This window comes from Myotis nattereri (assembly GCF_964212035.1).
Source record: "Myotis nattereri genome assembly, chromosome: X".
Taxonomy (NCBI): Eukaryota; Metazoa; Chordata; class Mammalia; order Chiroptera; family Vespertilionidae; genus Myotis; species Myotis nattereri.
This window is the reverse complement of record NC_138078.1, coordinates 93,297,183-93,311,849: the sequence shown is the minus strand read 5'-3', so window position 1 is coordinate 93,311,849 and position 14,667 is coordinate 93,297,183. Positions and strand designations below refer to the sequence as shown.

Sequence of the window (14,667 nt, the reverse complement as noted above, 5' to 3'; positions counted from 1 at the left end):
GGTCGTGAAAATAGGCCACGTGAACACCCTGCCCTATAGACTTCTGACCCACCGACTGTCGCGCTTTTGGAGGGCGGGCTAAGAACCTAAGAGGACGAGTGTTATTGGCCAGGGCCCACACTAAGGAGGATGGCGACTGGTTTGCTTCAATCCTTAACCGTGAAGAAGCAGGTTGCTAGCACCCCCCCGTTTACTGCGGCGAAGTATCGTTGTGACGTTGTGACGTATGGGCCTCGTCCAATCATTTGGTTATGGAACATTCTAAAACTTAGAAAAGACGGTTGCGATTGGCTGAAGGGTATAAGCCCGCCTCCTGGGTGACGTGTCTGCCTATGGATATCAGTTGCCAGAGAAACCTGGCTTTACTATGGCTGTTGGAGGGACGGCGGTGATCACACGTCCGCTGCTGGGAAGAAGTGGATTCCCATTTCAGGTTTCAGGGTGGGGGTGGGGAGGAAGGGTTGACGATTTTCTCTTCTCGCCGTGTATATAGAGAAGATTAACTAATGGTTTCACGATAGGGCAAGGCTGAATTCAGGTTCCGACGCCAACGCCCAGCTCGGGCTGGCTCCTGTTCTTTCTGTGTCTCGGTTTCCATGTTTGTGAAATGGTGATAATAAGTCTTTACCTCAGAGACGTGTACCTCAGAAGCGTGTACCTCAGAAGCGTGTACTGTATGTTAGAGAGTATAAGGCATTTAATAGGAAGCCTAGCTCCAAAAGATAGTAGGTATTATTGTGGAGAGAAAAATCCGCGTTAACAGAATGAGGAAAAAAACATAAATTATGTAAATTCGTTCATTATAGTGCTTTTCTTGCCCATTGATTTCTTTCCTAGAAGAAATTAGAGCTATAAGAGCGATATATCAGTCTTTACTGATGAAATAATGTACTATTTGGAAATTAGCTCAGAATAGCGGGGGTTGGAATTTTCCATATTGAAAAGTTTAAAAAAAAATGGGGGAGGGGGGAGAAAGAGATGGAGAAGGAGAGCGAGCTGGAGATGAACCACATGCGATGAGTAGGCCTTGTTTGGATCCTGATTCAAACACACCGACATTAAAATAAAAAGCTGTTTGAAATACATCGGGAAAATCTGAAGATGGATTTGATATTTTATGTGCTTTTAAGGAATTGATGCCGATTTTTTTAGAGGTTATAATGGTATGGTGGTTCTGTTTTCAAATTGTCTTTTATCTTACAGAGATATAAATGAAAATACGGATTAAATTTTAAAAATGTCAGGGATGGGCATCAAAATACATTGATGACTAAGATTTGTTTCAAAATAATCCCAGAAGTGGGGAGGGGTATAGATAAAACAAAATTGGCCCTAAATTAATAATCGTTTAAGCTGAGTGATGGGCATATAGGGTTCCTTATACTATTGTCTTCCTTGGTATATGTATGAAATTTTCCATAATAAAATACAGAAGGTCAGCTATTTTGTGAGCTTTAAAAAAAAATCGGAGTTAGGGGGAGCAGTGGGTGGGGTTAGGGATGAAACAAGATGGCCTTCAGTTGGTAATTGTTGAAGCTGGATGATAGATTTGAAAGGGTTTATAATATTCCCTGTACATTTTTAACCATTTGAAATTTTCCTTAATAAAAAGTAAAAAAAAAAAAAAAGCAAAAACAAATTACTTTCTCAAAAATCAGGATAAATGTACACTAAAGTACATTTGAAAATGTAACCACAAGGAAGGAAAAAGAAACACTTGTACATTATTTATCAGCTTTGCTGTCCTTTGTGTGTGATAAAATGCAATGCTTGATGGAGGAGGAGAAAACCATCATCTCATATCTTTTTTTATGTCCTTTCCTGTCCCCTTGTTTGACCTTCTAGGCCATTATCAGAAAAGCTAAGTTTGCTGCATAGTAAGGATCAGAAGGCCTGATCCTGATTACAGAATCTTGGGTAAGTGCCTCCCTTCTCCTGGCCTCTGTTCTCAAACAAGATAATTCCACATAACCTTCTTTACTGTCCAGGAATATTTTAAATATTAGTAAGTATCTATCTGGGAAAGCACTCCATTCTAAGAAGGGACAGATGGAGCTGAGTCCATTGGTGCTTCCAGTACATAAAGTACCTAAAAAACAAGAGGGCTGTGTAATCTTATATTCCTTAATAATAAAAGATACTACAGTTGATCCCTAATAGTTCCATACATTTATGTATTGTTTTTCTTTGTGACATCCAGTATGCAGCATAATTTAGTGGTTAAGAACAAATACTGACTTCCTGAATTTAAAACCTGAAAGTATCAGGACAATGCTTGACACTAGTTAAGTGTTTGATTTATTAATAATTATGGTTCTATTAGTACTTCTGGTACACTTCTAAAAGCAGTGGATACCTCTTTTTGGAATTGTAAAAAAAATTAATACTGTTGGTTTCTAGAACTGAATTCTGAAATTATAACTTCTGATTCATCCTAACAATCCAGAAAGATATTGAGTCTATTGATAAGGGCATTTCCAGAAACTATAATTTTAACCAGCAAATTATAACCATATTCAGTCTACTAGCAGCTTTTATATTACTCATCCTTTGTCTTAGATTCAAAAAAATCTGTGACACATAAAGTAGTCCCAAGATCCAGGAGAGATTTGATATCAATGTAAGTGACACATATAGGTGCATTTAAAGGTTTGTTCCAACAAACTATTGGAGATGTTCATACTCGTTTTTGGCTTTAGACCCATACATAAAAATGTTAGTATTTGGAGTCTTCATTTCTGAATGGCCCATCACTTGCATGAAGGGATAAAGGAAGGTTTTTCGGTCTCAACAGTTTCATTTTCCTATGGAATCACTATATATTCCTTTTATTTTTTTATTTTCTGAAAGCTAGGTTGCAGAAGAGGGCACTACCTGGTAGAAAACATGCAATAGATGCGTAGGCACAAAACCCCTATACAGGACACCATTTGAGAATGATTAAGGAATAAAGGGAGGGAGGTGGACTGTTAGGCCAGTAGGAGCTCAGAGAGGGCAAGAGCCAGAGTAGCCGGAAATGGAGAAAGACTCTAGGAGAAAAAGAAACTTGACCTGGCCTTTGAGGATGGGCAAGACTATAAGGAGGGAGGGAAACCAGTCTGAATGCTATGCCTACAAAATACATGGTACACCGTGATAATTAAAAGGCTAGCTATATGTGAAATCCATGGATAAGAATAGGTCAGAAAAACACTGGATTAAATATGTATATTTAAATATAAATTTTTAGTCACAGAATGTATATGTGATTACATTCTCCTTTTAATACAAAAATTTTAAATATTGCAGAGTAGATTGAGATTTCCTTTTCTCACCACCCCAATTCTCTTACTCTTCCCAGAATTAACAATTATTATCAGTTCTGTTTCTTTCTAAATCTCTAAGTTGTTATATTTCCTTCTAGATCTCTAAGTTATATACCTGTTTTAAAATGTGTATGGATATATATAAAATATTGCTTTACTTAAATGTGCTATCACACTATAGGTACTGTTGTGCAACTTGCTATTTTGTTGTTGTTGTTAATCCTCACCGGAGGATGTTTTTCCATTGATTTTTAGAGAAAGTGGAAGGGAGAGGGAGAGACAGAGAGAGAAACATCATGTGAGAGAGACTCATTGATTGGTTGCCTCCCCCACACACCCCAACCAGGGCTGGGGATCCAGCTTGCAAACGAGGTATGTGCCCTTGATGGGAATCAAACCAGGACCCTTCAGTCCACAGGCTGACACTCTATCCATTGAGCCAAACAGGCTAGGATGCAACTTGCTATTTTTAATCAAATTGTTTAGGGTGTCTTCATGTCCATTCATAGAATTCTATTTTATTCCTTTCATAGTGGCATTCCTTTAACTAGCATGATAGTCCATATAATGGATAAACCATCTTTTATTTTGCCAAATCACTATTGATAGTCCTCTAGCTAAAGTCCAGTGTTTTTCTACTTCAAATAATACTGCATGGAACATCCTTGGAATTCATTTACAAATGTTACCCTAGGGCAGGGGTGGGGAACGTCCGGCTGTGTAAGGCCTACAAAATCATGCAAAATCATTTGATCTGGCCCTGCCAAAGCAACCACAGGAAGGACTTGAAATTCAATAAATCTAGGAGCTTTTTTTTCATAGCAACATAAATTTATATTGAGTGAATGGTGTTATACTACTAAATATCCAAATGGCCCTTAGCAAAAACAGGGTTCCCTACACCCCTGCTCTAGGGCAACATTTATGGCTTTAAACTATGATAATCAAACCAATGTGATACTGGTGTGAGAACAGACATATTGCTGTGACAGAACAGATAACCTAGAAACTGATAACTTTAAAAATTGAATAATCAGCCCAGCTGGTGTGGCTCATTGGTTGAGTGTCAACCTATGAACCAGGAGGTCACAATTCGATTCCTGGTCGGGGCACATGCCCTGGTCTCAGGTTTGATCTCTAGTAGGGGGCATGCAGGAGGCAGCTAATCAATGATTCTCTCTCATCACTGATGTTTCTATCCCTTTTTCCCTCTCCCTTCCTCTCTGAAATCAATAAAAATATTTTTAATTGAACAATCAAAAATTACTGGGAAGAGAGTACCTTAAAAGAGACCCATATACCTATAGGAATTTAGAATGTTATAATAGCATATCAAATCAGTGGGGAAAGGATGGACTCTAATATTGGGGAAAATTTGTTATATATTAGGAAGAAACTAAAAAATAATAATATAGGAAATTATTTTTAAACCACTCTTTGGGAGCATTTTTCCTAGGCATGACATAAATGCCAAAGTTCACAAATGAAAAGGTTGACACATTGACAGTTTGGACAAAATATTTCCAACATACCAAAAGAAACTTAGTATTTAATCATTACGAATCAATAAAAGAAATAACCTAGTAGAAAAGGGGCCAAAATATTTACATAAGAAAAGGATATATATGAAAAAATGCTCAATATTACACAAATTCAAATAAAGTATCTTTTTAGATCGTCCGTTCCCCCCAAAAAAACAGACAAACAAATTTTTCTTTAAAATGTTTATCCAGTGTTGCTGAAGGTGTGGATGAACGAACTTTTACATTTTTGCTGGGAGTGCAAATTAAAGCAGTTCTTTACAAAGTAATTTGCCTCTATCTCATCAAAGAAATTAGCAAATCCTTTGAACAGTTTCCACTTCCTAATGCTCTAATATATCTTACACTGATGTCTGTTACAGCATTTCTATAATAATGAAGTATTGATATGGGACTGGTTAAAGTATGCTCTGTATGTTAATATGGGACTGATAAAATTATGCTCTGTAGAAATTATAGAATTATGGGGATATTAAAAAGCATGAGCTAGGTATATGCAGACAGAAGGAGGTCCATGAGAAAAGTTGCAGAGCAATATGTATTTCACTTTGTCAAGACCAAGTTAATGCATGATATATGTCCACTTATGTGTATAACATACACACTTAGTTTTAAAGGTATGTTATTTGTGTAAATGTGTACATAAAAAGATATGAAATCATTCTGGGATTGGGGAGGGGATGTGGTAAGGAGAATGCCTTCATCTTTATGTATTTGGTATTCATAGGTGTATAAAGTAAAGATTACTCAATAATTGGTGCCACAAAATAAATTGTGGAAAAGTATATAGATTTTCAGTCCATAATTTACATAATAAATTCTGGGTAGATTAAGGAATTAAAATATAAAATCCATAAAAGTATGGCATCTTAATTTTTAAACTTAATGAAAGGGAAAACTACATATTTCATCATATAAAACTTAACCAACATCAGACGTAAAATGTCTGAACTATAAGTGTTGGAATCACTAATAATTGGGTCAGTGGGGGAAGGAAGACATACATAATACTTTCAATAAATATTTTTTTAAAGAAAAAATGGCAAAGAGCAAGAACTAAAATATAAATGGCCAATAGACACATTTTTTAAATGTTTAAAACATTAATAAATGCAAAGTGAAAAACTAAACCCATTTTCGTTACCAAATTTACAAATTAAATGAAAATAGCCAAATAGCCAGTGCTATTTGACCAGAGTATGAGATGGGAAATTGGGAAAACTTTTGGGGAAAGTAATTTGGCAACATATTACCTCTTGACCCAGTAAATTTGCATCTGGGAAACTTACAGGAATAATATGAAATGCTTTAATTACAGGATAAATTGAGGGGGCGGAAATAGCAAATTTTTTTAAAGGGAAGATCTGAGATTTGATGTCCAGTAGGAGCTCATCTCTGTTTAAATGAGTATTTACACAAAAATTTAAGGTAGACAATTAAGGCAAACATACAGATATGTTTTCATAATGCCTGAGCTTGACCTACAGAAGATAAGTAAAAAATTATTTGACAACTTATCCCTAAATTGTGCCTCCATTCCCCCCATTAGTTGAATCACCTCACTTTGACTCACTATAGTATACCCACCAGGGACATAGGTGTTGCTTCAAAATAAAACACTATAAAGTACCAACTTTTTAAAGAAATGGTCTTTTTATAAAAAAATATATTTTATTGATTTTTTTACAGAGAGGAAGGGAGAGGAATAGAGAGTTAGAAACATGGATGAGAGAGAAACATTGATCAGCTGCCTCCTGCACACCTCCCACTGGGGATGTGCCTGCAACCAAGGTACATGCCCTTGACTGGAATCGAACCCTGGACCCCTCGGTCCTCAGGCTAATGCTCTATCCACTGAGCCAAACCGGTTAGGGCATAAAGTGCCAACTTTTTAAATGAAGGATGTGGCCGGAACCGGTTTGGCTCAGTGGATAGAGCGTCGGCCTGCGGACTGAAGGGTCCCGGGTTCGATTCCGGTCAAGGGCATGTACCTGGGTTGCGGGCACATCCCCAGTGGGAGATGTGCAGGAGGCAGCTGATCGATGTTTCTCTCTCATCTATGTTTCTAGCTCTCTATCTCTCTCCCTTCCTCTCTGTGAAAAATCAATAAAATATATTTTTTAAAAAATAAAAAATAAATAAATGAAGGATGTGCCCAGCACATCTGTCACCGATCCATAGAGGTAGAGTGCAGTGACCTGAGTAAGGCTATCCATAAACTTCTGTGACAAGTAAGAACCAGTCAATCAAAAGGATGGGTATTCCTTATATTTGCCTGGCTTCTGGCTCACAGGTAATAATAATTGCTTGATCTGTAGGATACTCAGGTGAAAATAAAGGTGCTGAGACAATTCTTTAGAAAGGCAGCTTCCCTGGCTTTATTCATTGGGCACAAACCTTGACTAGTGGTACAGCTATTTTCTGTGCAGTGTCAGATATTTCACTTCAACTTGGGACTGTATGTAAAAGATACAAGCATTTGTAGAGAATGACAGAACTCACCCACTAATGAGAGCCAGGTAGAATTCTTTTTGTAGTTTTATGCATACCAGTACACACATAATAGATACTAATACGGCCGAAACCGGTTTGGCTCAGTGGATAGAGCGTCGGCCTGCGGACTGAAGGGTCCCAGGTTCGATTCCGGTCAAGGGCATGTACCTGGGTTGCGGGCACATCCCCAGTGGGAGATGTGCAGGAGGCAGCTGATCGATGTTTCTTTCTCATCGATGTTTCTAACTTTCTATCTCTCTCCCTTCCTCTCTGTGAAAAATCAATAAAATATATTTTTAAAAAAGAAAAAAATAGATACTAATACGTTCAGCTATCATTCTTAAGTTCCTCCTCACTAAGTAATTGCGGATGACCAATGTGCCTTCCAAAACCGTTTACTGTCCAATCTGGCTTTACTTCTGTATGTTCTACAGTCTGGTTGGCACTGGCCCATCTTCTTTTCTCTAATTTATAGATTAACTATTCCCTTGTTTATGGAAGCTCTGTACTATATTAGCCCCTAGGTGGTTTTTTTGAATTTCACCTATATTACTCAACTATGATTCTTTTTAGAAAAAAATTATTTTGTAAGCATGATAGTTTACAATATAATGTCATGCCACACTGGTCACTGATCCTTCACAGATTCCCAGAGGGTCATTTTCTGTATTCACAGATTTTGATGCTGAGGTCCACAGTTGCCCTTTAATTTCTGCTCAGAACTTTGTGCCCTTTCGGATATCATTTGTTTAATGAAAGCATTAGCCCCAGGCCTTTATTCCCAATAACTGGCTTCCCTGATTCAGAGCTGCAGCTTTCTAGCATTGCTTATATCTTTATTTCCCCCTTGGGGCTTCCCTGACACCTGCCCATGTTGTCTTAAGAACTGGAGGTTGGCAATGGACACAGACACTGGGGCAGTGGGGGCTTGCCCGGGGTGGGAAAGGCTGGGCGGGGGGGGTCAATTGGGGAAAAAGGAAAACTTGTAAAAAATGTAAAACTTTAAACAATAAAAAATAGAAAGAACTAGAGGTTGGCTAGAGGGCTTTTTCTGTGGGTGAAAGTTGTAGTTACCAGAGAAACCTGGTCCACCATCCCCCATTCTTTCACAGAGGTTACCCTGACCGTAACAGTCTGGTATTTCTCTATCAAGATATTTTTCTTGCACTTATACACATTGACTTACAGCAGAAATTGGATCACACTGTATATTAGAATTGAGACTGATGCTTATTTCTCTCCCTGTACTGTCTCTTTGGGATCCTATTGTACCTATTATGCAACCTGCCTATTTACCTAACCTGTAATAATAAAAGCGTAATATGCTAATTAGACCGGACATCCTTCCAGATGAAGCTGGGGCTGCAAGGGCAGGTGGGGGCCAAGCCCCTTGCATGAATTTCATGCATTGGGCATCTAGTAATATATAATCGAACATCTTTCCATGTCAGTACATGGGTCTCTGCTTAATTCATTTGAATGTTCTTCCATAGTGTGCATACATAATTTAAATTGCCGTCCCACCCTAGCCGGTTTGGCTCAGTGTGGATAGAGTGTCGCTTGGGCCCTGGTCAGGACTCATGCAGTAGGCAATCAATCAATGTGTTTCTCTCACATCGATTTTTCTCTGTCTTGCCCTCTCTCTTCCACTTTCTCTAAAAATCAATGGAAAAATATCCTCGGGTCAGGATTAAAAATAAAAATAAATTGCCATATCCCTATTGAAGAATAATTAGGTATTTCAGCTCTCCAGTATTTAAAAACATCCCTGCAATGAACATCTTTATGTCCTTGTTAACATGTGCAGGTATTCCTGCAAGGTAATATGATAGCTGTTTAATCACATCATTTTATGAAATTCTTAACATGAACCTGTGAAGGCTATAGGTAATCTGCCACATTCCATAGATGAGAAAAAGTTTACATATCTTGCCTAAGGCCTGACTACTCATGTAAGGTGGAGCCTAATTAAAATAGATGTCTAACAGCAGAACTCGTTTTTTTCCCTGATACCACAATTGTAAACTGTGTGTTTATAATTAGATTATTTTTATTTTCTGTGTTTCACAAAAACTCGTCTTCATTGCAGATACTTGCTTTCCTTTCTAGGTTGTCTCCCACCTCATCCTTCTATACCATCCCAGAAGATCTATAAGATTCAATCTGGAAAAGCATTAGAAGTTCTTAGAAGACCAAGAAGAAAGAGGATTATGTAAGTCAAAGAAATTGTTGCATTTGTCACACTATAAGAATCTTAGAACACTATTTTTCATCATATCTTACTAGCCCTTGCTACTGCATTTTATACTATAGATTGTCCCTTTTCCTTATTGAAACTCAACCTATTTGGCTTCTAAAACAACATTCTCCTAATTCCTCTATGGCTACTTTGACCACTTTGTTTCACCTGTGGTCTCTTTCTGCTCACCTCTTAAATATTCTTTCCTAGTTTTTTGTGTGTTTTTTCTGAGAATCCCATACTTGGTTCAGTTTTTCTTCCTTTCCTCTCCATGAATGATTTCATTGATTCTCATAATTTCTGCTACCATCTGTGTAGTCATTTGGCTCAGATCTCCATTTCTGGCTCTGACCTCTCACCTGAGCTTTAAAGTCATATGTTTACTGAATACCTCACACTTAGATCCAACATTGAACTTCTTTCTTCTCTAATCCATTTTCTCCTCTGGATGTAGTCTCATTTGGTGATAATACTAATGACCATTCTCAGTACCTGGAATCATCACTGACTTCCCCCTCACCAATTTATCATCTCTTCCAACAAGCTATCTTGAAAGTGTATCATGCACCATTTATTGTTTGCTCCCGAAATAGCCTATTTATAGCTATTATTGTACTAACCTTGTTGTTTTTATTTTTAATTTGTTTTTTAATTATAGTGATTAAACAGGTATATACCTTACGATGTGATCGCCATAAGTCTACTACCCATCTGACACCATACATATAGTTACTGACTATATTCCCTATTAACTGGTAATTTGTACTTCTTAATCCACTTCACCTTTTTCACCCATCTTCCCACCCCCTCCCATCTGGTAGCCATCAGTTTGTTCTCTGCACCTATGAGATTCTTTCTGTTTTGTTCATGGATTTTATTTTTTAGATTCCACATATGAGTGAAATCATGATATTTGTCTTTCTCTGAGTTATTTTACTTAGCATAATCTCTAGATCCATCCAAGCTGTTGCAAATGGTAAGGTTTCATTCCTTTTTATCGCTGAATAATAAAGATGTGGTATATATATACATCTTTATCCATTTGTCAATGGACACCTAGGTTGCTTCCATATCTTAGCTATTATAAATAATGCCACAATGAACATAGAAATACGTATCTCTTTTCAAATTAGTGTTTTCCATTTCTTCAGATTAATACCCATCAGTGAAATTGCTGGGCTACCTGGTAGTTCTGTTTTTAACTTTTTGAGGTATCTTCATACTGTTTTCCATAGTAGCTGCACCACTGTGCAATCCCACCACTATCCTTGTTTTATAATTGTCACTTTAAATATTTGAATCCCTAGCACATAGCATAGTACCTGTTCTGAAGCAGATATGCAGTAACGTATGCTGACTGAGTAGATTAATGAATGGATGAATTACCTTTTTCCTATTTTATTGCTGATTCCAAAGTAACCATTAAAAGTCAGTGCTTTTATTAATTCATTAATTACCCAGGTTTAAAATTGCAGAGCCACTTTTGACTCCTCCCTCTCCTTCATTTACCAAATTCTGTATTCAGTTTCTCTTGACTCATCATCCTAGTTCAGGTCTACCTGGACTTCTACAGAAACCTATACTGTTACTCATTTTGCCTCCAGTTAAGTAAATCTTTCTTATTTCTTTCTTGTTGTCATTCTTCCTGTTGAAAAGTCTTGAATTTCAATTCCACTGCCTTTTGTAATTTCTTCCCCACTTAATTTATTTTCTTCTCCAAAATTATATTCCTTTGTCTTGGGTGGTATCAAAAAAAAGAATTTATGGGCAGGTCTGATGAAGTAGTGGGTGGTAGTGAGGATAAAGGGAGGGGGGTAGTAAGTCACTTAGAAATGGTTCTGAAATTCAGATTCTAAGAGAGTAGCATGTACTGTGCTTTGATGGGCCTTTATGAAGCATAGTGTGTTAAAGGTCACTATAGAAAACAACCAAGTAAAATACTTTATATATTACAGTGGTTGAAATAAAAACAGGGTTGAATGAGTTCCAGAAAGCAGGGTTCTCAAACTCGTGGACAACAACCTGCAGAAGAAGACAACTTCAAAAAACCAACTAGAAGCAATATGCAGAGAAGTAAGATGAGGGGAGCCTCATCAGGAAAGAAGACAGCTGGTCCACAGCAGAAGAATCTGGAACCAGCCCTCCCGGGTAGATGGGGGGGTCGCTCTGCAGAGAATCCCCCTTCTGGATCCATGAGGAAGACCAGAAAAAACAAGCAGAAGACTCCTGGAAATGGGGATGGTGGCAGTACCAGCGAAGCCCCTCAGCCACCTCGGAAGAAAAGAGCCCGGGCTGACCCCACTGTTGAAAGCGAGGATGCATTTAAGAATAGAATGGAAGTTAAAGTGAAGATTCCTGAAGAATTAAAACCATGGCTTGTTGAGGACTGGGACTTAGTTACCAGGCAGAAGCAGCTGTTTCAACTTCCTGCTAAGAAAAATGTAGATGCCATTCTAGAAGAGTATGCAAGCTGCAAGAAATCGCAGGGAAATGTCGACAATAAGGAATACGCAGTGAATGAAGTTGTTGCGGGAATAAAAGAATACTTCAACGTGATGTTGGGCACTCAGCTGCTCTACAAATTTGAGAGGCCCCAGTATGCTGAAATCCTCTTGGCTCACCCTGATGCACCCATGTCCCAGGTTTATGGAGCACCACACCTACTGAGATTATTTGTAAGAATCGGAGCAATGCTGGCGTATACACCCCTTGATGAGAAGAGCCTTGCATTATTGTTGGGCTATTTGCATGATTTCCTAAAGTATCTGGCAAAGAATGCTGCATCTCTGTTTACTGCCAGTGATTACAAAGTAGCTTCGGCTGAGTACCACCGCAAAGCCCTGTGAGGGTCTACTGACCACTCACTATTATGTCTGGTATCTGTAAACACTCTTTTTGTTCTTAGTCTTTTTCTTGTATAATTGATGTCCTTTAAAATTGTTACTGTATAACAGGGCTTATATTTCAGTTTTTCTGTTTTGTTTTAAACAGAAAATAAAAGGAGGAGTACAAGCTCCTTTTCTCATTTCAACATTGCTACCAGTGTACGCAGTAATTAGACAAAAAAAGAAACATTCAGTAGAACATTTTCTTGCATAGTTGACAACATTGCTTGAATGCTGGTGGTTCTATCCCTTTGACACTACACAATTTTCTAATTATGTGTTAATGCTACGTGATAAAAATGCCCTGATTCCTAGTGCCAAAGGTTCAACTTAATGTATATACCTGAAAACCCTTGCATTTGTGCTCTTTTTTTAATGGTGCTTGAAGTAAAACAGCCCATCCTCTGCAAGTCCATCTATGTTGTTCCTTAGGCATTCTATCTTTGCTCAAATTGTTGAAGGATGGTGGTTTGTCTCATGGTTTTTGTATTTGAGTCTAATGCACGTTCTAACATGATAGAGGCAATGCATTATTGTGTAGCCACGGTTTTCTGGAGAAGTTGATATTTTAGGAACTGTATTTCAGATCTTAAATAAAATTTGTTTCTAAATTTCAAAGCAAGTAATTTGCATTGTGCCTTTATTACTAAAACTGACTCGTCAGCAGACCCAGGAAAGACCTGGGTGGTGTCAATGTTCTGACTCCTGGTGAATTCCTTTTTCTGTTGGGTGTGGCAGCCTGGAGTGTGCCCTGTCAAGCCAGTTGCCCCTCTCAATGTGGCTTCTTAAGGTGGGATCACTTTATAGTGCTGCTTGGAAGAGCCATCTTTGGTCTCTGCTTCTTGCCCCTATGAGTTGGGCTGGGTATAATAGGATATTTTGTGGGTATTACAACAGTCCCTTAAACTTATGCTTTGCTCTTTCCCATAAGAGGAAGCATGGGCAGCCCCCTCTGTCAGAAATATTTGTAGATTTGGGGGCAAGGATAACAAGCAGCTTTCCCTAGTTTCAGCATTAATGTCATATTTCCTGTTTTTATGATCCCTTGGACACAGCATTGTGAATCCTAGAGTAGAGGATCTGTGGAGGAGAGGGGTGATAGTGGATGCCTATGCTTATGAGTCTACCTTATGTGGAAATTTATAGTAAGAACAAATATGGAAGTAAGAATCACATATACTCCTACTGGATCAGTTCAGGGTCCCAGCAGGAAATAAGTGGGACTCAAAATGGATGATATAAGAGGCTTAATAATGAATTTTTCCCAAGCTGTCAGCAGAAGAGTAGGAGGGTCATGGTCTGCTAGGACTGCCACATTAAAGCCCCACAGACTGGGTGGCTTAAACAACAGGAATTTATTTTCTCACAGTTTTGGAGGCTAGAAGTCAGATCAAGGTGTCAGTGGTGTGGTTTCTTCTGAGGCCTCTCTCCTTGGCTTATAGAAGGCCACCTCCTTGTGACTTCACATGGTCTTTCCTCTGTGCCTATCTGTCCTAGTCTTTTATTATAAGGAACCCAGTCATTGGATTAGGGCCCACCCTGAAGACCTCACTTGAACTTGATTCCTTCTGTAAAGACTATCTTCAAATACAGTCACATTCTGAGGTACTGGGAAGTTACGACTTGTGCATACAAATTTGGAAGTGACACAATTCAGCCTGTAATATGGTGTTACTACCTCTAGGAAAAGAAGGGGAGGAGTACGAGTGGAGGTGAGAGGAAGGAGCAGGGTAAAGAAAGAAAGTGGGAGCAGTGAGGGCTTAGTGGAATGGTAAACAGCTGTATGGAATGGGCCACCTAATAGCAGCTGTGATCATACGGATGTAGTCAACTTGAAGAAAATCAAAGGGAGAATCCAGGAGGCAGGGATGTACTTGACCTCACTCTTCCCTCCTATCTATCTCCTACTGGGTATTTCCCTTTGGCCAAACTAGAAGCCAAAGGGCAAGGAAGACCTTTGATGTAATTTATATAGACACAGAGCAGGGAGGAAAAGTAGATCAGGGAGACAATTGAGAGGTTTCTAGCACACATATTCCTGAAATAACCATAGTTCATACCATATAGTCTTAGAAGAATTGTCCTCTGTGGGACCTAGGGCCTGCAACTACATGAGTTCTTAAGAACTCATCAATTCAGAGGACAGTTGTAAAATAGTTTGTGATACTCATGAAACACTCTATAAGTTTGTTTCCTTTGTTACT

The 14,667-nt window shown here is 38.4% G+C and overlaps 1 protein-coding gene across 1 annotated transcript; it reads left to right on the top strand.

Moving 5' to 3' along the window:
- Positions 1 to 348: 348 nt before the first annotated feature.
- On the top strand, positions 349 to 13,085 carry MORF4L2 (mortality factor 4 like 2). Its single transcript, XM_081115336.1, has 4 exons — positions 349 to 433; positions 1,846 to 1,917; positions 9,449 to 9,551; positions 11,534 to 13,085. Exon 4 carries the CDS (start codon positions 11,558 to 11,560, stop codon positions 12,422 to 12,424), a length of 867 nt encoding a protein of 288 aa, XP_080971462.1. The 5' UTR covers positions 349 to 433; positions 1,846 to 1,917; positions 9,449 to 9,551; positions 11,534 to 11,557; the 3' UTR covers positions 12,425 to 13,085.
- The last annotated feature ends 1,582 nt before the right edge of the window (positions 13,086 to 14,667 follow it).

Excerpts from the sequence above, each read along its gene's own strand:
- MORF4L2 (XM_081115336.1), top strand. The coding sequence starts at position 11,558 with ATGAGTTCCAGAAAGCAGGGTTCTCAAACTCGTGGACAACAACCTGCA.